Source organism: Micromys minutus (genome assembly GCF_963924665.1).
Source record: "Micromys minutus genome assembly, chromosome: 24".
NCBI lineage: Eukaryota > Metazoa > Chordata > Mammalia > Rodentia > Muridae > Micromys > Micromys minutus.
In genome coordinates this window covers 4510000-4533698 of record NC_137959.1, presented here as the reverse complement: position 1 = coordinate 4533698, position 23699 = coordinate 4510000, and the positions used below count along the sequence as shown (strand labels likewise).

Here is a 23699-nt window from a genome sequence, read left to right as displayed (position 1 = left end):
GAGGGACTGCCCTAGGATGAAGGCTCCCAGAGAGCAGGAGCAAGCTATGCTCTGTAAAGCTCAGAAGCAGGGGGAAGTAAAGTTGACCTGAGCTACTTTGTCTCTCTAAAAGCTAAACTGTGCCCCAGTTTTCCAGAGCTTCTGCAGCCCCAGAGCCATGCCCACTCCTGGACCCAAGCTGATCAGCTGGGCCTCAGTGAAGAGGAAAGGGTAAAGCAGGGTATGATGGCTCACGCTTGTAACCCCATCAGTAGAGGATGACCTCAAGTCGCAGGCCAGTGTGAGCACAGAGCCAGGCTTGCTGAGCTACCGAATGAGATCACATCTTAAAAAGAAGAGGAAGGGAATAAGGTATCCAGAACACTCTGGCTACACCCAACATCTTCACATCCTCACCACGCTAGAGGAAAAGCACCCTTGAACAGCACCAGCCACAGGGCTCAGGTCCCCAAGCCTAGATTGTCTTCCTTTTGCCCGTGTGCTGAGGGCCAGAAGCCAGGCAGCCTTCAATGATGCTGGACTCTGAGTACTAAAGGCATCACAGTCAGGGGAAGTCCCAAAGGTACCCATGGCTACCTGCTTCAGGGAGAAAGCAAAAGTGAAATAGCCCAGACTTTATAATGGGTAGGGAAGGAACTTTGTCAATTCTTGAGCTGGAAAACTAGGTTGGCTACAAATTATTCCAGTAAATGAGCCAGTCTGTGACTGTCACATGTCCCTTGTCTGCTATTCTGCAGATATGCAGTCTTTTGTAATTTTTTACTATAAAGAGGCCCACTATCCAGTGGAGCTAAGAGAGGCTGCAGGTGTGGTCCAGTTGGCAAAGCAATAGCTAAGCATACACTGACCCCCAAGATTCACCATAAGTCTATCAGGAGCTATTATGGGGCTCAGTGGACAGGAGGGCTAGTGAATCACCTGGTCAATGCAGCATACGGGATGTGGAGGCAGGAGGACCAGGAGGAGTGGGAGATCATCTTTAGCTACCTAATGAATTCAAGGCCAATATAAGATTTTGCATTTCCCACCTGAAAAAAAAAACTAAGTTTAAGAAGGTAAAAACAAACAAACAAGTAAATAAATGAAAAAAAATATGGGGGAAAAGAAAAAGCAAGAAGGAAAAGACTGCAGCTTTGGTTGCCAGGAAAGGAAGTGGTTGGTTGTAACTAGTACCCAATGGACGTGGGGTCACCAGGAATTTTCACTGAACAGCATCACTACCCACCATAGTGTGTCTCTTTGACCTGAATGCAGGCAGGATACCTGGTTAATTCATCTAAACAGTCCAGAGACAGTCAGCACCCACATTCAGGAGTGCGTGAACGCCCAACAGGTCCAAATCACCAGTTACCTGTCTGTTCTATTAGGAAAGACATCTTGCAAACTTTTATGTCTTTGAGTTTCCTCTCTGGATAAAAGTGGAACAGTGGCTGATGTGTGTGGTCATCCTCCCCCTCCCCCTCAGCAAATCTAGGAGCTGAGATAAGAAGTGATAGTCTTGCCATCTAGAGTGGCCAATGCCAGACCTCAGATAGCATGGGCTATGGGGTCAACAGCACAAGTCTGCAAAAAGAAAGATTTACAATAAATAATAAAGCAGCCCATAAAAGATTATGGCTCTAAACAGTGATACATTTCACTAAGTGCTGGGTTGTGCCGCAAATATTTCCACCTTTAACATCTGAGGGCCAGCAGGGAGCTCGTCTTCATACAGAACAGAAAGCTCATGGGCTCACAGCCTCACCCAACCCCAGCCACAGGACTTCCCGCTCTGACTGCAACGAAAGAGCAACACAAGGAAGAAAGGGAGTGAAGGTGAATGCAGACTGGTAAGAAGCCTCGAGGGCTGGGGATGAGAGTCAGCCATCAAATGCCTGCCTGTCCGAGACCCTCAGGTCAGATTCACCTGTGGAGTCAGAGTGGCGGCAGCCGTCTGTAAACCCAGCACTGGGGAGGCAGAGACTGGTGGAGCACTGAAGCTTGCTGCTCGATGGGCCTCACCAATTTAGCTCCACACACAAGTTCAAGCAAGTGCACAGATACACATATACACATATACAGGAACACACAAACACACATACATGCCACACACACTTGTGCATATAAATAAATAAATAACTTTTAAGAAGAACATAACAAAGAAAGATCACTGTTGTTCCTCCAAAAGGTAGAAGCAACCCAGAGCTCCGAGGCAGCAATGGCAGGGGACAGAAAGACTGAGCAGAGAGAAGGACCACTCTAATGAGTTCTTCCCAGGACCCAGACCTTCAGCTGACGGTCCTGGCAGAATAGAGATGGCAGGCCCAACCTGGGTGCAAAGCTCTTTGCAAGCCAGTGATTGTTTCTTCGGCTGACCTCAGCTCATGCCATCTCATCCCTTGGGTTCCGTCCATCTGGTGGCCATGGCCTTCTTCCTGTCCACTGAGCCCCCATGAGAGCCCATGCTCACTTTTATCTGTCCATCTACCTAGCCATCATCCAGCCACCTGTCTGTTTGTCTAGCCACACTCTTGCATTGAAAAGGCATTCTCAATATTGTCTGTCTGTCCATCCACCCATTGCTTTGGTAGTAAGGTAGGGAAATGTTCCATAAATCAATATGCATCATTCACTCACTCCACCCATGTTCAACCACCTGTCCATCCATCCATCCATCCATCCATCCACCCACCCACCCACCCATCCATCCATCCATCCATCTTCCAACCATCCATCCATCCATCCATCCATCATCCATCCATCCATCCATCTTCCATCCATCCATCCATCTTCCATCCATCCATCCGTCCATCCATCCATCCATCACCTCGTTTATTGATATGCCATGCTTACTCACCCCTGCTCCCCATCTTTATTGTGCTGGGGATCTACCCCCGGACCTTCCTCACACATGCTAAGCAAGCACTCTATAACTGAGGTACACTTTCAGGCCAACATTATTTTTCGAAGATCTGAAACACCAAACATTTACTTCAAAGTACTAGTTTGCTACTTTAAAATCTCTGCTCTACAAATCCATTAGATCTTGGTACACACCCTTGAAGTTACACCCACACTATACTGACATTCTTGAGGGCACCAGGAAGCTGTAATTGAGAAAACACTCTTCAGTGTTTCCAAAAGACACACGAGACAGGTGAAAGACCAAAGTAATCCCGAAGATGTTGTTATCCTAGTTCAAAGACTTTCTGACCACACGGAACGTAGCAATGACAAAAAACAAGTGGATGCAGGTAGCGCCCTCATGGAATCTCCATATCTAGGTAAGGAGACGGGAAGAAATAGGAACAGTTTGGGAATGTCTAGACGAAGGCTACAGCTTGCTAGAATAACAGTCTTGTAGTTCTTCAGGATCTGCTGAGAAACAAAACAGCTTTTATTCCAAAAGCTTCTTAAATATATCTGAAAGATGAGATTATTTGAAGATAAGGCCTAGGGAAAGTACTGGGCTCCTTCTATTGGTCTTGAAGAACTTAAGGGCAAGAGAAATGTCCTGTGACACTAGAACAGATGTATGAGCATATGCTTGACTGACCATGACACAACCATGGACACACCTGTTTGCTTTTCCACTAAAAATTAAAAGGACCACGTAATCCTGCAGGCTGCATGTTCTTGAATGCCTGAGATGGAGTTACGTCAGAGCATCGCTATATACAGAGAGGTTCCCTGGAAACAGAACCCAAATCTAGACAGGAAGTCTATTGCTCTCTTTTATCTGTCCATCTACCTAGCCATCATCCAGCCACCCGTCTGTCTGTCTAGCCACACCCCTGCATTGAAAAGACATTCTCACTATTGTCTGTCTGTCCATGGGAAGGTAGTCATAGCCAGTAACTTTATTGCGCTTGTGTTTTGATGGTGACCTTTCTCACCTAGAGACAGACACGGAATTTTCCATATGTGGTGCTGTGTTGGTGCACAAAACTTTTGAGTTTTGAAACATTCCAGGTTTCAGAGTTAGGACTATCTAATTTATATTTCATTTTCAACCTAACACCATTTCTCAAGACAGGGTCTCATAGATACCAGGCTGCCTGGTATCTCTGTGTAAGCGGTGTGTAATTGAGGATGACCGTAAGCTTCTGACCCTCCAGCCTTCAGTTCAGGAGTACTAGGATCGAAGGCAAGACCACACCGTTATACCCAGCTGTGATGCCAGGCAAGGCCACACCTTTATACCCAGCTGTGATGCCAGGCAAGACCACACCTTTATACCCAGCTGCGATGCCAGGCAAGACCACACCTTTATACCCAGCTGCGATGCCAGGCAAGACCACACCTTTATACCCAGCTGTGATGCCAGCCGAGGCTGGCCCCAGGGGCGCCATGCATGCTCAGCAAGTTCTCCATAACAGACCTGTGCACATCAAGTTCTCAAGTGATCTTCATGGTTACTGCAATCTTCTCCTTAGGGAGTATACATATTGTTATCTTTAACTATCACATTCTTTAATTTATTTGTTAACACCTTAGAATAAGAGATGATTAGTATATATAAATATATGAATACACACAGACATACCATGTGTATGTTTGTTTTGTAACATGAGTGATGAAACATGAAAAAAAAATCCTTACATGAAAGAGAACATGGTTTAGTGGAAGTGAGGAACCCCTACTCTCTTCTTAGGACCGCAGACAGGAGGACCCCTCCTCCTGAGAGATCTCATCTGTGCAGTCACTAATAAAAGAACACTGGATGGCAGCCAAGAGAAATTAGGGAGAAAAACATCCAACATTTAGTGATGTGAGTTTCTCCCTGACTCTATGAGACTGATTTTTTTTAACTCAAACTTAAAGTGTACATAATAAACAAAGACAGCTTGTGACCTCGGGACAGGGTCTGGGACCTATCACCTACCATGTTGGATACACTTTCAAAAACAGACTGAAGAGATCCAAATACGAGCTAATCACTACATTGGCAAAGGTCAGCGGGACATTTGCCTAAAATCTGAGCCTGGCACTGCAGGCGGTGGGGGGCTGCAGACCCATGGCTGACAGGAGCCGGGGTCACACTGTCATCTCACTCCTGGTACAGGCACCCGTACACACACCCCAGCTCCTGCTTCTGCTTTTGGAGGCGAAGAAGCTGTGAGGATCTCCTGTTGTGGAGTGGCCTCTGGCTGGGGCGGGTCATCTAACAACAGAAACTTGTAACAATGAGGAATAATGGAGTTGCTCCTTTTATAAGGTGTGAAATGGCTGGTGGAGTGTTCTTACCTTTTTTTAAAAGGGACATACATCTGAAGATCAGGGAGGTGAGTAAGAGCTCAGTGGGAGAGCCTAAGAATCTGAATTCAGTCCTTGGAGTCCTCATGGCAGACAGTGAGAACTCACTCCTGACAGTTGCCCTTTGACCTCCACATGCATCCAGTGTAACACACACACACACACACACACACACACACACACCCCACTCACTAACAAAGTTAAATAGAAGTGCAGGCCCTTCCGAGTCTTGCAGCCTTGGCCTACCTCCGTTTCTGTCTTGTTCATCAGTTCTTGGTAGGACGGGAGACTCAATCTTAGCAAGTCAGTTTGGCAACGTGGAGGCCCGGAGGTGACTTTCTGTCTTTTCCTCCACTGTTGTCAACCATATTTATGATTTCTTTTGAGGCAGGTTAGCCCTCTGAACCTGAACTTAGAGTTGCAGCGCCAGGAACCCACTTGTCTCCCCAACACTAGAGCTGCAGATGGGCACTGACAGGCAAGTCTCACAGAGGCTCTCCTTCCACCGCCCAGTGCCTTAGTCATCCCATCTCAACGCCATCTGTAACATCAGCTACGCTGCTAACAATGTGGACAACAGGGGCTGCTTATGTAAATTACATACAGAAAGGATCAATGATACAGTACATAAATCTTAAAAGAAAAACACAGAGTTACAGCAACTAACGGAGTATAACACAGTCTAGGTAACTGAGATTATAAAGCTGTATGTATGGTAGGACCCTGTTTTTATAAGAAAATGGGCATACATAAAAATAAATCCTGCAAGTACACCATTGCCAACTTAGAAGTGGGCTCTCTGGGCAGAGGCTTGCCAGTGACGGTGTTCACTTGTATATTCTATAACCCTGAAAGCCTGCTGTCTTCACTTTCACTAAAACTCTGGGGTTTGACCGTTTAGATCATTTACTTTTAACAAGACTTAGCCTCTCAAAACTTGAGTATGGAGGGACAGTTGTGACAGAGACAAAGGAACAGACCACAACAGTCAGAAACAGAAACAACCTGGCAACAGTGTAAACTTAAGCACAGGTTTCCCAAGTCTAGACACTATGCAAAGAAGGGAGGCTGTAGGAAAAAACAAACAAGAAACCATGGTGGTAGAAAACTGGACATTTCAGGAAATCTCTCTCTCTCTCTCTCTCTCTCTCTCTCTCTCTCTCTCTCTCTCTCTCTCTCTCTCTCACACACACACACACACACACACAGCAGAGGTTCTCCTTTCTTTGAAATGTACAGCAGCATCTATTTATGGCCTTCATAGAGACAGGCCAACACACAGAACTAATCCCAAGGTTCCGGCTGAGCTTCAGTATTCATCCGGAAAAAGCCGAGCAACTTTCCGGGGCAGGGAGTACAATGCAGGCCTTGTCAGGGCGGTCTAAGTGAAGAGGCCAGATCAGGGCAACCCAAGCCACCGAAGACCAAGGAAGGGAACCCAGCACACCCGGATGCATGAAATGTCAGCTCCTAGACAACCAGGTCTCGGGGGAGAATGTGACTTCACAAAGAAACTAGGACAAGGGGCTTTCTGTGGAAGGCCACCCAGGAGCCTCCGTCTTCCCTGCAGTGATGGAAGATCATGGCCACACCATGGACTACATCCATGCAGCACAGATGCCCATGTGGTCTGCTGTCACTGGAGAGCTGAACCGCTGTGAAAGGTCACCTTCTGCCTATTTGTTGGATGTCTAGTAGTAGCCCTGGGGACACTCCAGAGAAAACCTAGACAAGAGTAGGGCTGTGTCCAGCACCGAACCTGCACCTGCCACCACTGGCCACAGCGTTTGTTATGGACTCAAGCTAACAACTCACTGAATCTTCAGCCAGCCTGGAGGAAGAGCACATATGTGTGGAAAATGAAGGTCTCTACCAGGGACCACTTCAGACCCTGAAAGGGACACTAAGTTGGCCCTTCAGAGACACACAACCCCCCCCCCCGCACTGCACAATGCACAAAGTATTTCACGAATCAATTTCAATTTCTTTTGACAGATGAAGATTTAAAGATAACCTGAAGGCTGCTGCAGACTGCCCTGCAATGGAAAGGTTCTCAAGGCAGTGAATATCCAAGGCTGCTGAGGCCGCCTGCAGGCTGTACCTGGCTCGGAAGCGCCATGGAAGAGGGTGGAAAGTCAACGAGAATCTAAATAGCTCTGAAAGGTGACAGAGTATACAGCAAGAATAGCTTCAAAATTCATGGAGTTAACTTTGTGGCCCCTCAACAACCTTGACCTCACTACAAAATAAAAAGAGTATCTTAACTAATTGGGAATCCGTGAAATTAATATCGATGCAATACGAGGAGTTCTGGTATTCTCCGTGTTTAATTTGAATGTCACAAAATATGAACAATAAATAAGATAGAAAAGGGAGACTCAAAAATCACCCATTTCATTTGCTGTTTCCTGTTTCTTTCTTAATTGCTTCTGTCTCACTCAGTGTCCCCAAGTAATTTTTCACTTCTAAAGTAATAACAGCATCATTCTCGTAGGTTCTCTGAAGGAACAAGCAGGGAAATTACAGGAGCAGAGGCAGCACATGCTGCCTTTACCAATCTGCACAGTTTTATTACTGAATCATAAATATTTAAGGACACGCATCGAAGCCTCCACGCAGGAAAACTCTATATTGGACACTATCGAGTGAATGTGTCTTTTTAGTAAACAGTGTTTTCTGCCATTATCTAAATCATAGAAAAATAGCCTCTATTTCAGAGTTGGAAAATTGGACAGATTAAATGTTGGTCTACATGGCACAATACGAGTCTGTCTCTCTGATGTCCACTTTCTGTCCAGAAATGGACAAGAGGATGGTTCCGGCAAACATGGAGCTGGTCTGGAATAAAGTGAGACAGATGTGTGCAGGCCTGACTTCTTCTCGGCCTGCAATCTGACCTCGCCTCTACAGACACCGGATCATTAAAGGGAGAAGGAATAAACGATAAGACAGGGTTCTTGGCAGCCATTGTTCAAAGTTCGTGGTGTTACACAACATTGAACTTGTCTAGTTCACCTGCCAGGAGCTATCTGATGCTTACTCTAGGGTTCCTTTGCTGACTTCCATCTTACGCTGCATCTGCTGGGTGATGGGCATGTGGTACATTCTGCTCTTTTTATTACTGGACTGTGGAATTTGGTTATGGTATTGCACCTTGTGTATTTTCATCCAGCAAATGACCATAATGACTGGTTCCCTTTTCCCTTTAGAAAGCAGGTCTGTGCTGGCAAAGGAAATTAAAAAATTAGGGTTTATTGAACTCATCCATGGTTTGTTCTTCTCTTCTCCTGAGTCTGCAAGGACTTTCACCTCAGTGTATGTCAGGAAGCCAGCATTAGGCACACCCTGGTCACTGACTCAAAGGAGACCCACCGGCTTCTTTGCTTCTTTACACACAAGTTTTCTAAACTCTTAAGGTTAAACGTGAGAAAGGATGGTGGTTTTAGAATTTACAAGCTGCATTCAGTGCACGTGCTCTTATAAGGACCCAGACAAGGGCAGAGGGGCAAGGTCAAGGCAGGACCACATGATCCAATCTTTCCAGCCGCTAAGTAAATTGATTTTTCTGCCGGGCTATCTGGTACACGTTCATGGGCTATTTTTTGCCTTTACTTTTTGGAAGATGAAAATGATTTATACAACATATTCTGAGTTCTTAGGATTTGAAAATTTTTTAAAAAGGCGTGGGGCAGGGGGCAGGGGTAGGCGTTCTCAAACCAGTTCTTGCTGGGGATGTGGCTAACTTGTAGAGGGCTGGCTTAGCTCACCTGAGGCCATAGGCTCCAATAGCAGTACCGCAACAAAACAACAAAAGCAATCAAATCAGTTTTTAAAATGATGTCTGCAGGTGTCAGAAAAACAAACGGCTTGGTTGGGGGAAGTGCTTGTGTACAAACTCGAGTTTCCTGTTTCCAGTACCCAAGTGAAAGCTGGACCCAGTAAACTGAGCCAGAGGCACTGGCCTTTAATCCCAGCACTCAGGAGGCAGAGGCAGGGAGATCTCTCTGAATTCCTCTGGACTACACTGTGAGTTCCAGGACCGCCAAAGCTATACAGTAAGACCCTGTCTTCAAACAAATAAACAAACAAGAACAAGCTGGGAAGAGCTGTAACCATAGTGCGGGCAGGTCGATCTGGAGGACTTGCTGGGAGTCAGTCTAGGTTAACTGATGAGCCCCAGATGCAACCCAGACACTGTCCAAAAGCTAAGGTGGAGACCAATAGATGAAGAAACATGATGCTCTACATACACGCATGATCAAGCCAATACACATGTACACATACATGCACACATGTGTATAATCCACACACACTCTGATGCCTAGAATTTATTGCAAAGAGGCCACAAAGGGCGGACACAGATGAGGTGACCCAGGCTGGAAACCGATAATTGTCTAAATGCTGAGGGGGACTTCCTCTACCCCTGCTTGTCTCTGAAATCTCAATCACAGAAGAGAAAACAGCACCAAGGACCAGAAACTTGCTAGTGATTAGACTCAGCTTTTAGCTTTATCTAAATAGCCAACAGGAAATGCTGTCTCTTGTTTTCTGTTCTCCACATCTGATACTGTGTACCGGTGGTGTGGATGAGGGGCAGTTCTGCAGCTGGAGAGATGAAAACCCAACAGGGAGAGAGTACAAGATGCACAGTTCAAGTCTCTTGAGCATCAGGTGCCAGGCAGAGCTGGTGAGAATGGCAAGCCATTGTGTGTTTCATTGGTGACTGCCATGTTTTCCAACAAGCCCCATGGACAGAATGAACAGAGAGATCACTGGTGAAAAACAGACATCAGGGAGCTATGGCCTTAGGCAGGACAGGAAGGTAGTGAGCAGCCCAAACCTCAGGAGCAGGAGACACTCCAAGTGGAGGAGAGCTTAGCCATCCATCAACATGAGAGAGGCAAAGATAGGCTATCTCACTGTACCATATGGGCAGGCTAGCCCCTAGGGTTTCCTTCATAATTAAACTACTTAATAACACTTAGAGGTGGAAACTCCAGTGGCCACTGTTCCAAACAGCTTCTTCCAGGAACTAACCACTAGAAATGGGGTAACTGGGCCAAACGGAGTGCCGTACCCCTATAATCTCAGCATTTGAGGGACTGAGGCAGGAGAATTGAAAGTTCCCAGCCAAACTAAGCTACCTGGTGAAGGCCCTAACTCAAAAAGAAGTAACTAAACAAATATCCCACTAAGTACTTAAAAACTGAACATGAAGAGTTAACGTAAATCTATTTGAAGGATATTGCAAATCATATTGTAAACTATAACCCACATCCTGGCCTTGTATGCATGAAAGAAGGTCCTTTTGAAGTAATAGATAATTAGAAAGGAGGGTCCAGAGAGCTGACATCTTCTACTGTCCTTGGTGGGAGACAATCCTTGGACCAGCTTGACTCTACTTCAAACCCTAAGGTGATAGGTACAAAAGAAATCAATTTGTGGATTTGGCCAAGGTATCTACACGAATAAATAAAAACACACTCAGGATTTTGTGGAATTATAAACCATGGGGTATAATCCTGGTTTCTGAACACTGTGTCTGGTTCCCAGGAAGCAACTTTTGCTTTGCTTCAGACAGATATGAGAAGGATTTTTCTTCCTTATAATAATCCCCCAGCAAGAGAAGAATTTACAATTGATTCATTTTTTTTTTTTTGCTGAATGCTTAAAAATAAAAATCTTTCCTAAGCTATAATTATGTTTCAGTTCCAGCCAACACAACCTAGAGGCATATTTCAGCCCTTCCCTCTTCCCATAACATGTGGAAGGCATAAAAGAACATGGCCTCACACTCCTTTCTGTAAGGTAAGTGCTTAGCGTATACTCTAGATCTAGAAACCTCCATGGGCTTACCGTTGCAGTCTGCCTGACCTCTGCATCATTAGAGACAACCCTTCCCAATGAAAGCCTCCACTAGAAACGTAGCTTTTGGGGGTGACGGGGCTGGTCCCACACCTGGCGAGCACACCATACTCCAGGGCTCCCTGGGGGCTGAGCAGAATGAGACTCCAGCTCGAACCACAACCTCCACACACTTCCCCCCCCTCCTGCCCCGCCCCTCCCACAACCTCCACACACTTCCCCCCCTCCTGCCCCGCCCCTCCCACAACCTCCACACACTTCCCCCCCACTCCTGCCCCGCCCCTCCCATATGAGAGCAGTTCCTCCTTAAAGCACCTTGAGAGAAACCCCACCTCACACTCCACCTCAGGGAACTTAAGCTTTTTTCAGGAACCCCAGGGTAGCACAGTAAAGTGAGCATGTTATTATCAAGTTTGTTGTGCTTGTGTGACTATGGGTCAAACTCTGGGACACAGCCTGTAGACCACAGATTTAGGATGACAAACGTGGAGGTGGCAAGCTAGCATTTATGTAAGTTTAAACCTCCTCCTTGGGCATCTAAGGTCACAGACAAAATAGGCTTTCCACCAAGACTCATTTCCCAAGACCATCTAGGGGCCATCTTATGAAGACTAGTTGTTCATCTGTGTCTGTTCAGAGCCCAGCTGCTGCTCTTCTGGTCTACGACAAAGGTGTTCTTTCCCGAGTACTTGTAGCCCAGGAGGAAGCCAACTGGCTTTGTGATCCTTTCTCTTATGTCATGGTTTGCAGATGCTGGGCCCAGGGGATGGCACTATTAGTAGGTGTGGCCTTGTTGGAGTAGGTGTGTCACTGTGGGTGTGTGCTTAAGACCTTCACTTTAGCTGTCTGAAAGTCAGTCTTCCACTAGCAGCCTTCAGTTGAAGATGTAGAACTCTCAGCTCCTCCTGCACCATGCCTGCCTGGATGTTGCCATGTTCCTGCCTTGATGATAATGGACTGAACCTCTGACCCTGTAAGCCAGCCCCAATTAAATGTCCTTATAAGAGTTGCCTTGGTAATGAGATCTGTTCACAGCAGTAAAACCCTAACTAAGACACCTTAGATATTCAAAATTGAATGAGTTTAGCAGAAAGAAAAATCTCTTGGTAAAATCCAAGAGTGTCTGTCTATGCCTGATGATTCAGTGAGGTCAATTCATAGTACACCTAAAATCACTTGTTTATCAGTTCTTTTAAGAATTGAAACCACACGGCTTTAGAAATAGCTCAGCTTGCAAAATACTTGCATTAAGGACCTGAGTTCAATCTTCCAGAACAAATGGGGGAGAGGGGATGTCAAGGGGGGATCCCTGGGGCTCAACTGGCAGCCAGCCTAGCCTACTTGCTGAGTCCTAAGCCAATAAGAGACCTTGTCTCAAAAAGCAAGATGGATATGTGCTTGAAGAATGACTGCAAAGTTGTCCCACAGCCTCCACACACATGCACACATGTAAATACACACACACACACACACACACACACACACACGCACACACAGATGCACATAAACAGATATATACATACAAAGAATCAAGGCTATAAAGCAAGTCAACCTACCAGCCAAATGAAACCAACGCTGTTTGCCCAGGAAAGCAAAGTTCCTGACTGCACCAGTCTCCTGATCCTGGGGTCAATTTCTAACTCATGTCCCTCTGGCTCCTTCATACAGCTTCTGTCTGGGGCTGATTCACAGGCAATCTAAGGGTGCGGAGTGGTCCCACACAGGGGGAAGGTATGTCTTCCCTAAGCTCTCTTTCTGTAGATCTGTCGATTGCTCCTTGCCTACCTCAGTTTCTTATGGGGAGGAGGGTCCTCCGAGCCTCTGTGAACACCCATACTGACTGTTTCTCCAGCCTACCTGGTGACAAACAGTATGATGAACCACCCACACCACTAACCACTCAGCAGCCTTTGCCAAATGGAAAATGTTCTTGACTACAATACAATTCAGATCCATTTTCCTGCTTTTTCTTTTGAAAGACTTGGTCTTACTCTGCTGTCTAAGCTCAAGCAATTCTGCCTTAGCTACCAGTCTGGACCACAGACTACAACAGGGTGCCTGGCTCTTGCAACTTTAAAAAAAAGTATTTATTTCATTGTTTGTTTATGGGGTGGGACATGTCAGAGCATGAAGGTGGTCCCTCAGCCCTCCCCCCACCCCACCCCGCAACCTTTTAAAAAGCATTATCTTCCTTCTGCTTAAAAATCCTTTCCTCTGGAAAATGCTTCAAGGTGTCAATGTCTGGGTAGCTTTAGTGATGAACAGTGAGTTAGAGAAGCATAGGCCACAGGAGCCTTGGATCCTGAGCCCCAGACTGTGCCTCCCACTCAGCCTCTCAGGTGCAGAAGCTTCACAGCTGGAAATTCAACTCAGAGGCAGAACACATGGCTCATCAGGAAAGAGGCCTTGGCTTCAGCTCCACGTACCGAAGGTAAGAGAATAAATGAAAACAAACGCGTGCAAAGGTGATAAGAACATCTACTTCACAAAATTACTGTAAGAAAAGAAAAACAATGCCATATGGACAAGTCCCTAGCAAGCCGATTGCTTCCTGTAGATGTCTAGGAAATATTAGTTTGTCTCTCTGCTTATCCCACGAGTCTGACTTGTTTTCACCAAATGAGAACTGTGGGAAAAAACTGAGAAAGCTGGAGTCCTCTGAATCCACAGGGTCTAGAGAACAGACCCAGTGCACGAGAGAAGCAAGTCTGATGACCCCACAGGGCACAAGGTGACACCACACAGCAGTGACCTACCTGGCGGTCGTCCGCATGGTGTTTTCTTTCGTGTGATTGTGTTCTTTGCTCACCTTTTCTGTAAGAAGATAGAATGGAACAGGTGACTTGGGCTAAGCTTAGTCTACGCCCATCTTTAAGCAGAAACATCCAATTACTCTGTCTTACTGGGAACGTGAAAAGCATCTAGATGGCATCCACAGAACTGGTGAGCCCTTATCCAATAGTTACGTGTCATCTGACAGCAGGTAGGCCTGAGTAAGTATGAGTACATACCAGACACCCAAACACACACACATACAGACAGCTACATACGGCCAGCTGTTTCTATCCATCTTTTCTCACGGATAATTCCTATTTTCCTCAATTAAGCTTTCAGTTGTGGTAACTGTCCTGTCCCTAGCTCTGATGACAGTCTGTGTTGTTAGGCCCCTTCAGAGAATGACCAGAGAGCTCTTGGTGCTGTCATGGACTGCTTATTCTAATAAATGTCACTAGGAACAGAACGATGTCATTAGACAAGAGGTAAGCCCTCTCCTCATGTATCCTGGGGTCTGTATCCACCAGCTGTCAGAAATTATTTAATTAGCTTTCAAGAACACCAAGTTGAACCATAGCCTCGCTGACCCAGTACAAATGAAGAAACATCACTGCTTCTGACGGCTGACGGCTTCTTTGAAGCATTTACAGAAAACCTGGCCAATTCACCTAGGGTTTCAGATTTTACAACCAGGTAAATAAAAAAAATATTAACCTAGGGGACTTTTGCAAATAAATAAATAAATAACAAAAAAACAAAACAAAACAAAAACAACAACAACAACCAAAAAACAAAAAACAAAAAAAAAACCAAAACAACCATAAGCAACGTTTATAAATCTTTCCTACCTGCCTTTGACTGCTCTGAAGCTAAGTCACATGTGTTATAGGGACATCTTTTCTTCTTTCAACAATGACATCAAGGGAAAATCTGGACTGCCTGCCAGCATCTATGTAGAGAGCATGTAGTCTGGGGTCATCTAGGCTGTGGCTGTGCCAGGGTGAGATCTCTCGGAGTCACACAGGCCTAGCTCAAGCTACACTGGGCTCTTAAATCACCATCTACGTAGCCTTGCTTTGGGATGTGTCTGCCTTTGGGAAACAAAGGTCATGTATCAGGACTTCTAAGTTTACTGAATTAGTGATTTCCACCACTGTGGAGGATCTCAGCGTCTTCAGAGCCACACAGATGAGGAGGTGTCATCAGGCCACGGAGAAACTGACCTACCAGGATGGCCCATGGACCTCAGCTCCATTCCTGGTCCATTTCTGAGGGCTGGGGGACAAGTGTCTTAACTAGCAGGAAGTTCTTGTCTGATGGATGTGTAAACTTTATCAAATGTGAGTGAGAAATGGCTGATGGGAGAATGTCACGAAGCCCCAGAGAAGGAGCTATGTGTGCCTCCTAAAATACAGTCTTGTAAGTGCAAAACACCATCAGCCTCACTCACATTAAATTTGCTAGGACACCATTCTGGTACTCGGACCCTTCACAGGGCTGAATACTTGTCCATCTGGATTCTAAGCATTTGAAAGGAGAAAGGTTGATCTACAGAAACACCCTCTTAAACCACAACAATTCGAGACAGCTTTCGATACCCCACTTTTTCCTTTTCTATTTAAATTTCTTTTTAGCAACATATAATAAAATTTCGCTAATTCAGACAACATTAATTTTTCTTGGAGGACGTGGATATTTATCTTTTGCACATTACAAAGAAAAGGCTGTTAATAAGATCAGCACTAAATCTTCCCGGAAGTCCATGTTTGAACTTGGTCAAGGGGATCAACAGAGAACTAAACAGAGTTCTAGTTCTAAACTGTGTCAAAACCAGTGTGCTGCAGGTGAGAAGGCTCAGTGGCTAAAGAGGGCTTGCTGCCAAGCCTGATGAGAATCAGAGTTCTATCTCTGGAATCCAAGGGTGGAAGAAAAGAAACATTTCCCAGGAACCTCTATCCTCCACATAAATACATTGTAACAAGTTGTTTTGTTTGTTTGTTTGTTTAAGTGTGATAGGAATCCGATTTGGAAACACTTCACTAACCACTAACTTGGTAAAAACAGATTCTTCCTAAACACCTACCACGTGGGTTACTTTTCCCTTCCTAAGAAAGGCTTTACAACCAGTGCTTTCTAGTCAACATTTTCCCACAATTCACCTACCTGAGAGTTGAAAAAGAAGCTCAGAAGCCATCTTCACAGAGATGTCCTGGCTGAAGAGATTTCTCTCTGGGGGAAGTCGACCTTCTGTAAGCTTCTGTAAGGGTTCAGTTTTCTCTCGCCCCATTAAAGTGCTGTAGCCAGCATTCCGGCCGGGTGATATGGGGGCTGGGGAGTCCTGGATGTCCACCTCCATGGGCTCTTCTTTAACTGTCACCGTCTGCTTCTCCTTGTAGCTTTCCGCTGCAGGCAGGTGGGTGAGAGAAACCAGAACATGGCCGTTCTTCATTCGGAAGCAAATCAGTTTCTGCTGTCTTTTTGTCTTTCTGTTGCACTGGGACTTGAACCCAGGGCCCAGTGCATGCACAGGGTGCACATGCTCCACCCTGAGATGCTTCCCCTGGTCACTCAGTTGCTAATCACAAAGAAAACTAAAGTTTGGGTACGGGAGTCTAGAAGAGGGAGCGCCAAGGGACAGGAGCTCACGGTGTAAAACCATTGGCTCCACCCATCTGGATTCCACAAGAGGCAGGAAGTGGCCTGCCCAAGGTCACAGAGAAAAGGCTGCCTATAGCCTTTGCTACTTAGCTAGGGGTTTCCTGACCACCCCTGTGCACACCTTCCCTTGTACTGTGTTGGCTCCAAACAGAGGTGTGGCCAGCAACTGTCCTGGCTTTAGACCACAGTCAGTTTTAGTGAATCAGGTAAGATTTTATTAATATGATCATTTCTTCCCAGTCTTTAAAGACCATGCCATTTCTCTCCCCCCCCCCCCAAGATGTCTAAATTAAGGTTAAATGGGGTCAATTCAATGGAAACATGTCTACCTTTCCAGAAGCTACCAATTCATAAGAATATTTCTCAAGTTAACTGAACTCAGAAGAATACCCAAGAAAACAGCAGTCTCACAACTGCGTCAGTCTCGGAACAACAGCCCACCCCCCCAGCTGCTTTTCCCTCAGGGTTTCTAAAGGGTCCAACATGCATGTGGTTTGCAAGGCTGAGTGTCTGTTGTCATTCACCCTTAGAGTCAAGAGTAGGACTTGTTTGGAACAAGACAGGATGGTTCACCCAGACATGAATTTGGGCCATTTAAAAACAAAGTCACATTTTTCAAACCAGTAAGTATTTATTAGTAACTGCTGGTACACAGTACCGTGTAACACAAAATTCAGAGATGATTCGGACAGTCACTAAAAGCTAGATGGGTGATAGGGTAAAGAATTGAGCAGTGACCTCCAACAAGGAATGTCTGTATAGCCCTAGGAACCTGTGGGGAAAAGTGGTTCTCAAGTGAAGTCGTTGTGAATAAGCCAGAGGGACCCTAGAGCCAATGACAAGGGTCCTTCTTAGAGATAGAAAAAGACAAAGCAGAGTTAAGAAAGAACTTGGATTACCACTAAACAGACCAAATAGCTGCAGAAAGCCAGGAGGTAGCACAGGGAGGGTCTTCCTGCTATGGCTTTTGGAGGACATGAAAGGCCTGAACCAGGTCATGACAAACAATGACAAAAAGCCACAAACAGACTCCAGAGTCGGTCCAGCTGACAGGCGCAGAGACAGTTCAGGTCCCCCTCACCCGTAAGTCAGTCATGGTTGCATGGTTCTGTAGCCAACAGACAGAGGGAGTAGAGACAGCTGATTGAACGCATTCTAAACCCATTGAACGATCCTGACTCAAAACGTAGGTGGGAACAGGCAGAAAGGTCCACACCTTTAATCCCAGCACTCAGGAGGCAGAGACAAGCAGATCTCTGAGCTCAAGGCCAGCCTGGTCTACAGAGCCAGTTCCAGGATAGCCAGAGCTACACAAAGAAACCCTGCCTAAAAACAAACAAACAAACCAAAATTGAGAAATATAAAACTTCATCCAAACTAAGGAAGAAAAGGCTCCTCTGATCCCAGCAGGAACATGCCACACGTTGATCACAAGCCCAGGGAGGCTGCCTGAACAAGCTGGCCTAGACCCAGAGGTCAAGCTGACCTGGAAACACATATACCACACACCGCTGTGTCCCCAGATCAGCTCCTGTTTGCTTTGGACATTCTCATGCACAATAGTTGAATCAATCATTCCGACTGCTCTCAGTGTTAACTCCCACCAGGACCCGTGAACACAAGAGCAATCAATGCTTTAGACCTCTGCCTTCAGTTAGTAAGTACTGACGTCCATCTGTCCCTAGGCGTCCGTACTGCCAGAGGGGGCTGGTAAATACTTGTCAGTAGAGTGCTTGTCTTACTCCCTTACACCATGTAAAAATGACAGGTGCGGCTCTATCCAAAGTAATCTCAGTACCTGTGTGGGGTGGGGAGTGGGTGAAGCCAGGTGGCTCCCCAAGGCTCAAGCCAAGGAGAGGCCCTGGCTCAAAAACAAGCCTGGCATATCCTGCAGGGCAACACCTTAGGTTGACCTCTACCTTCTACATACATGCACACACATGAACACACACACACACACACACACACACACACACATACACACACACATACACACACATACACACACACACACACACACACACACACACGGCAGTGTTATCAGTTTGTGATTATTTACAGAAATGCTTTTTTATATCTCTAATTTCCCTTAATACGAATAAAGTGGTGTATACCTACTTTTCAAATGGAAGATTAAGAATAACCATTAGAAAAACGAGGGTGTCCAGTTTTTGATTGGAAGTGTGAATGATGTATTCTTTGATGCCCAACAGCATGGGAAAGGTGAACTGGCTAAATTCACTCACACCCTCTTCGGTAACAGAAGGTGCAGAGGGTAACACTGTCTGAGGAGACGGTAAGTGTTTCTTTAATACAGCAAGGAAGATTAAAGTATAGTTTGTAAAGATGCCCAGGAGTGGTGCTGAACTACGTCTGGTGTGCTGGGTTCACTGTGCGGTCTGGCTTCAGGGAGCCAAGAGAAGAGCTGGAAAGAGCACTTGTAGAGCGAGCAAAACAAAGGCAGTTCTTACTGTTATCTCTCACTCTGAATCTGCTCTGTCTCATTTGCTGGGTGAAAAGTCAGGCAAGGCCTTGTTCCTGATCATTCTCAGCTAAAACAAGAACCACAGCCCATTAAACAGCAAAGCTCTCTGGATTTCCAAAACCAGAAGGCTTAACTCCATACACTGGGGCAGCAGGGAGAACTTCCTCAGAAGGTGACTCTTGTCTCTGCCTGGAAAGGGTCCTCAGCAGGAGAGAGGGGCTGAGGAACAGAAGGGACCCAAGAAGCCACAGGCAGGTCCCTGGCTGTCCTGCTGCACAGCAGTTTTGAGTCTTTGGGTCAGAAGGTGCTCCTCAAAGATATATGCCCAGTGATTTTTCTCTGAGAAACAAGCTAGGACTTGGTCAAGATATCTCTCTTTTACCGACAGCTCACCACCACCTTTGTGCCAAGGCCTCATTTACACTGGCTAACATTTAAGACAAAATTCACTCAGGTCTCTAGTGGGGACTGGTTGAGGTGTGGGCCAGGGGAAACAGTCATTTCTTTATAGAATTAAAGAGACAGTTTAATTAGTGACTACACCCTTGCCAGATTCTGTTACCAGAGCAGCGGGCAGCCTGTTTCTCTCCTCTAGACATCAGGAACAAATGTCACACACCAGGCTAGGTATGGAAAATACTTCACTATCCCGAAAGTCACACTCTTTCATCTTGGGAGAGAACAAATTCCTTCTACATGTGTTTGGTAACTATGGTTCCCCTGCAACAGAACGGTTAACCTCTCACTTGAGATGGTGAGGCGCTGCAGCCTGAAACCAAAGCACTTGGGAGGCTGAGGCAAGAAGTTCAAGGCAGCTTAGGTGATGGAGAGTTCAGCAGCCAAAGCCTTTCTTTCCTGAGACTGAGCCAGGGTCTTAGCTTGCTATATCCACAATGCCCCGCCCACAACACTCCCCCGGCTCTGCTAGTGTTCCATCCCTGAGCTGTATCCCCAGTCTCGTTCACATTGCTTACTTTATTGTTACCACTATGTATTCATCTGAAAAAATGTAAGACAAGGGTTCATTAAGCTAAGCAAGGACTTCTATAGTTGGGGGGCCTCGACAGTGTGAGCCCCGGTTCCCCTGCCGCTGGATTACAGGCCTGCGTCAGCGGACCCACCTCTCAGTTTTGTGGTTCAGATGGCTCACTCTGTCTCAGATGGCTGAATTTTCCTTTATTGAAGTGAGACACGTGAAACGTATAAAATGACGCTCTTGACCATATTTTCTTTGAATGCCTGTGTCTGTGAGAGTCTCTCATTGCTCCAGAGCTCACCAATTAGACTAGAATGGCTGGTCACCCGTTGGGGATCTAACTGTCTCCAACTCCCACATTGTGAGTGCCTCGCTGGTACTCTCTCTACACTGATCTGGACACAAACCTTGCACTGCAAACTCTTTCACAGCCTTGGTCCTCACCGGACTGAGGTCTCAGGTGGACTTGGGTTTTCCCACAGTTCCCATCCCATTTTGGCACAGGGCAGTGTTAGCTGCCAATCTGACAGACATCTAGTACAAGTCTCACCTAAGGCCAGGTGCAAGGGTGTGACAAATGCTACCAGTTTCACTTCTGTCCCAGTAAAAATCCGGGGTTAAAATCCTTTAGTTACTGGGGATTCAGGGAATGAGCTCCGCCAACGCAGGGGGCGACACGCAGTAACCGGGTCACCATCTACTGAACTCTGAGCATCCGAACGGCAATACAAAGCCTTTTCCAGTCAGCCACTTTGTTTCATCTCATTTAATCATTCCCCTAGAAATTAGCTGAAGAGGTGCATTTATACTGTACATGGGTCATTTGGCAACACTCCAAATGATCTCATTTAAAAAATATTAAACTGCTTTTCATCAATGTCCAGAATGTACTTTTTCTTGCCTCACATTAAGAAGGCAAAAGAAAAAGCTACAGGGGTGTATGTGTGTCACCAAATATGCCTAACATAACCTTAAGGCTACTAAAAATCATTATCCTTTGCCATTTATAAATCTGAGCGGTGTCCACCTCCTCTTTGGGGATTAATGGGACTTGGTGTGTCCGGGATGTTGGTGTGATTACATATGTTTGCCTGTACGCATATATGAATGCAGATTTTAAACAAGATTTCTGAAAATTCTCAAGAATTCTGGCTGCAATTTAAAAAAAAGTACTGAAAAACAAGGGCCACCTCTGTGATGTCTGACACAAATTTTCAAGAGGACAGAATTTCTTCTCCAACGAGGTAAAGGATTGGGTGAAGTTTTATTTCAATAACTACACAAATAGACATGTGTGTGAAGGAATGAACCTGCTCATATGTGCACTTGGGTATGGAGACCAGAGGCTAGTCACAGCTCTCCTTCCTGAGGTAACAAAGAGAAAGGAAAACAAACCAACAAGCCAGCCACTAAACCACCTTCAGAAGCGTTGACTGAGAAGCTGGTAAGGGAGTCCCAGGGATGTGCTAGTTTCTGATTCCCAGGTACAAGTATGTGCCACCATACGCAGGGCTTGCTGTTTTGAGATATGGTCTTACCATGTAGCCTTGGTTGGCCTAGAACTTACTATGGAGGGCAAGCTGGCCTTTGATCCCACACAGATCTACCTGTCTCTAGGTGCTGAGATTAAAAGAGGAACCACCCGGTTCTGCCACACTGATTTTTTTCTTAAGCATAGGGATCAAACTCAGGTCCTCATGATTGACAGGCAAGCACTTCCAGCCCACAAAGCTTACTTTTTCTTGGAAGTTTTCAGCAAAGTTTAGCATGTGCTAAACAGCTTAAAACTCTTTTCTTAGATGGTATTAAAACTTTCAATTCAGAGTGGAATCATCACATACACTAACATGTAATAATATGCTAATACTGTTAATATAGATAATAAGAAAGCCTGACGTGTGCATCTTCCTGCTGCGAGGCCTCGGTGCCCCAACGGTATTGGTCAGGTGGGAACAGCATGCTACCCAGGATCGTGGGGTAGCTCCTAGTGCGTGCTGGGACCACAGAGACTAGAATGAAGGGGGGGGTAGGTACACAAATGGCAGATGAGACAGGACAAGAATGACAGTGGGAACCCTCTGCTCACTTTGTGCCTTTAGTGTCCAGAGCTACATTTGGAAACTAGAAGGAACGCCATAAATAGCCAACCGAATGAATGAATGAATGAATGAATGAATGAATGAATGAATGCAATATACTTACTGTCCCTCTTGTCCACGGTTTCGCTTTCCAAAGTTTAGGTTACTTGTAGTCAACAGGAAGGGTAAGTACAATGCACATGATATTGTAAGAGAAGTAGAGAGACTCTTGAGGGAGAGAGACAGGAGAGAGACAGGAGACAGAGAAACCACAGCATAACCTTCCTAACAGTCTGTTACTTCAATTGTTCTGTTTTATCATTAGTTATTGTCTTTAATCTCTCTCTGGGCCTACGTTGTAATTTTAATTGATTGTAGATATGTACTCATTGTGACAGGAGGGTTTTGCTATTATCTGTGGTTTCACTGGGAGTCCACCAGGGTCCTGTGATACAGAGGAGAAAGGGGCCCTACCATGAGCCACAAAAAGAAGTGAGAAAATAATGGTAAGTCGAGGAGCTGAAACAGTGGGGTTCATTGAACCTCAAGAAACCTCTGCCTTCTCTGCCAGAGTCTAACAGCACCAGTAGGGCTCCAGACGTGCCCCCAGGACTTAGTACGCTGTGGGTTTCGGAGCTGTGGGATGTATGGAGAGCCTCGTCATGAATTCTGGCTCTATTTCAACAAGTTCTCCAAATGTTTTTTAAATCAAACCTTACCAGTGACTCATTTTCACTTCCTTTTTCTCTGGTCCCTGAGTCCTCTCTGTGTCCTCTCTGGTGCTGGGGCTGAAGGGCCGGAACAGCTATCCAGATTGGGGACTGGGCCATCTAGGCCTAAAATCAAACACCATCAAACACGGGCTGCTCACACAGAATCAACACAAGGTCTGGGAATGCCCAGAAAGCACAACGCCAGGCAGGAAGAACTTTCTGGAAGGAGCAAGGCTTGTAGAAAACAATAACCAGCACCCTGCAAAAGAGCAAACCCTGAACCCAACAGAAAGCTGCAAGACGCGGTGTGCCCAGCACAAGGAATTTAGAGGAACGTGCACTGATTATTAAACCTCCTTGCAGCCCAAGCGGAGGTTCCTGCACATGTTTGAGAGTGCAGACGAAATCACGGTGACTTCACTGCCGGAAGTGGTCCAGCTTCTCTCTCCACCCTCAGTTCTTGGGCTGCATGCTGGTCCTCTGCCCGCCTGACTACAGGGCCTAATAGTTACCTTTGGCCTCCTCCACGTGGCTCATTGGAAGCCTCTGTAAGGCTTTCTTACTAATGCCCTCTCCCAGAAAAGCAAAAGAATTTCTGGAAGCCAAACCAAGAGCGTGCGCATGTTTGGGCCAAGCGTGAGTTTACTGGCATCTGACAGCACCGGTTGAAGGAAAGGAAACGGGTGGGCCCTCACGGGGACCTGACTTCAAACCTGGAATAAACTGTGCCAGGCTGAGCAGGAATTCTGTGGCCTTCCTCCTTTTTCTAGATGCAGAGATAGGCCGCACATGCACAGGGCTCGCCACGGAAACCAGGGAATGTGCAGACTCCAGCTGTTAGAAACAAGGGAATAAATCAACCCACGGCCCAAACCCTGAACAATTTGTGTGGTGAAAAGATACACAGGGGTGGG

At 46.0% G+C, this 23699-nt stretch overlaps 1 protein-coding gene across 1 annotated transcript in view; it reads right to left on the bottom strand.

The window, feature by feature from the left end:
- Positions 1 to 23699, bottom strand: part of ZNF827 (zinc finger protein 827) — a 152554-nt gene that overhangs the window by 56777 nt on the left and 72078 nt on the right. The window contains exons 6-7 of the mRNA XM_080937496.1: positions 16039 to 16278; positions 13857 to 13914 (exon numbers count right to left, since the gene is read on the bottom strand). Of these exons, the coding sequence (XP_080793622.1) occupies positions 13857 to 13914; positions 16039 to 16278 (298 nt within the window). The remainder of the gene's footprint in view (positions 1 to 13856; positions 13915 to 16038; positions 16279 to 23699) is intronic.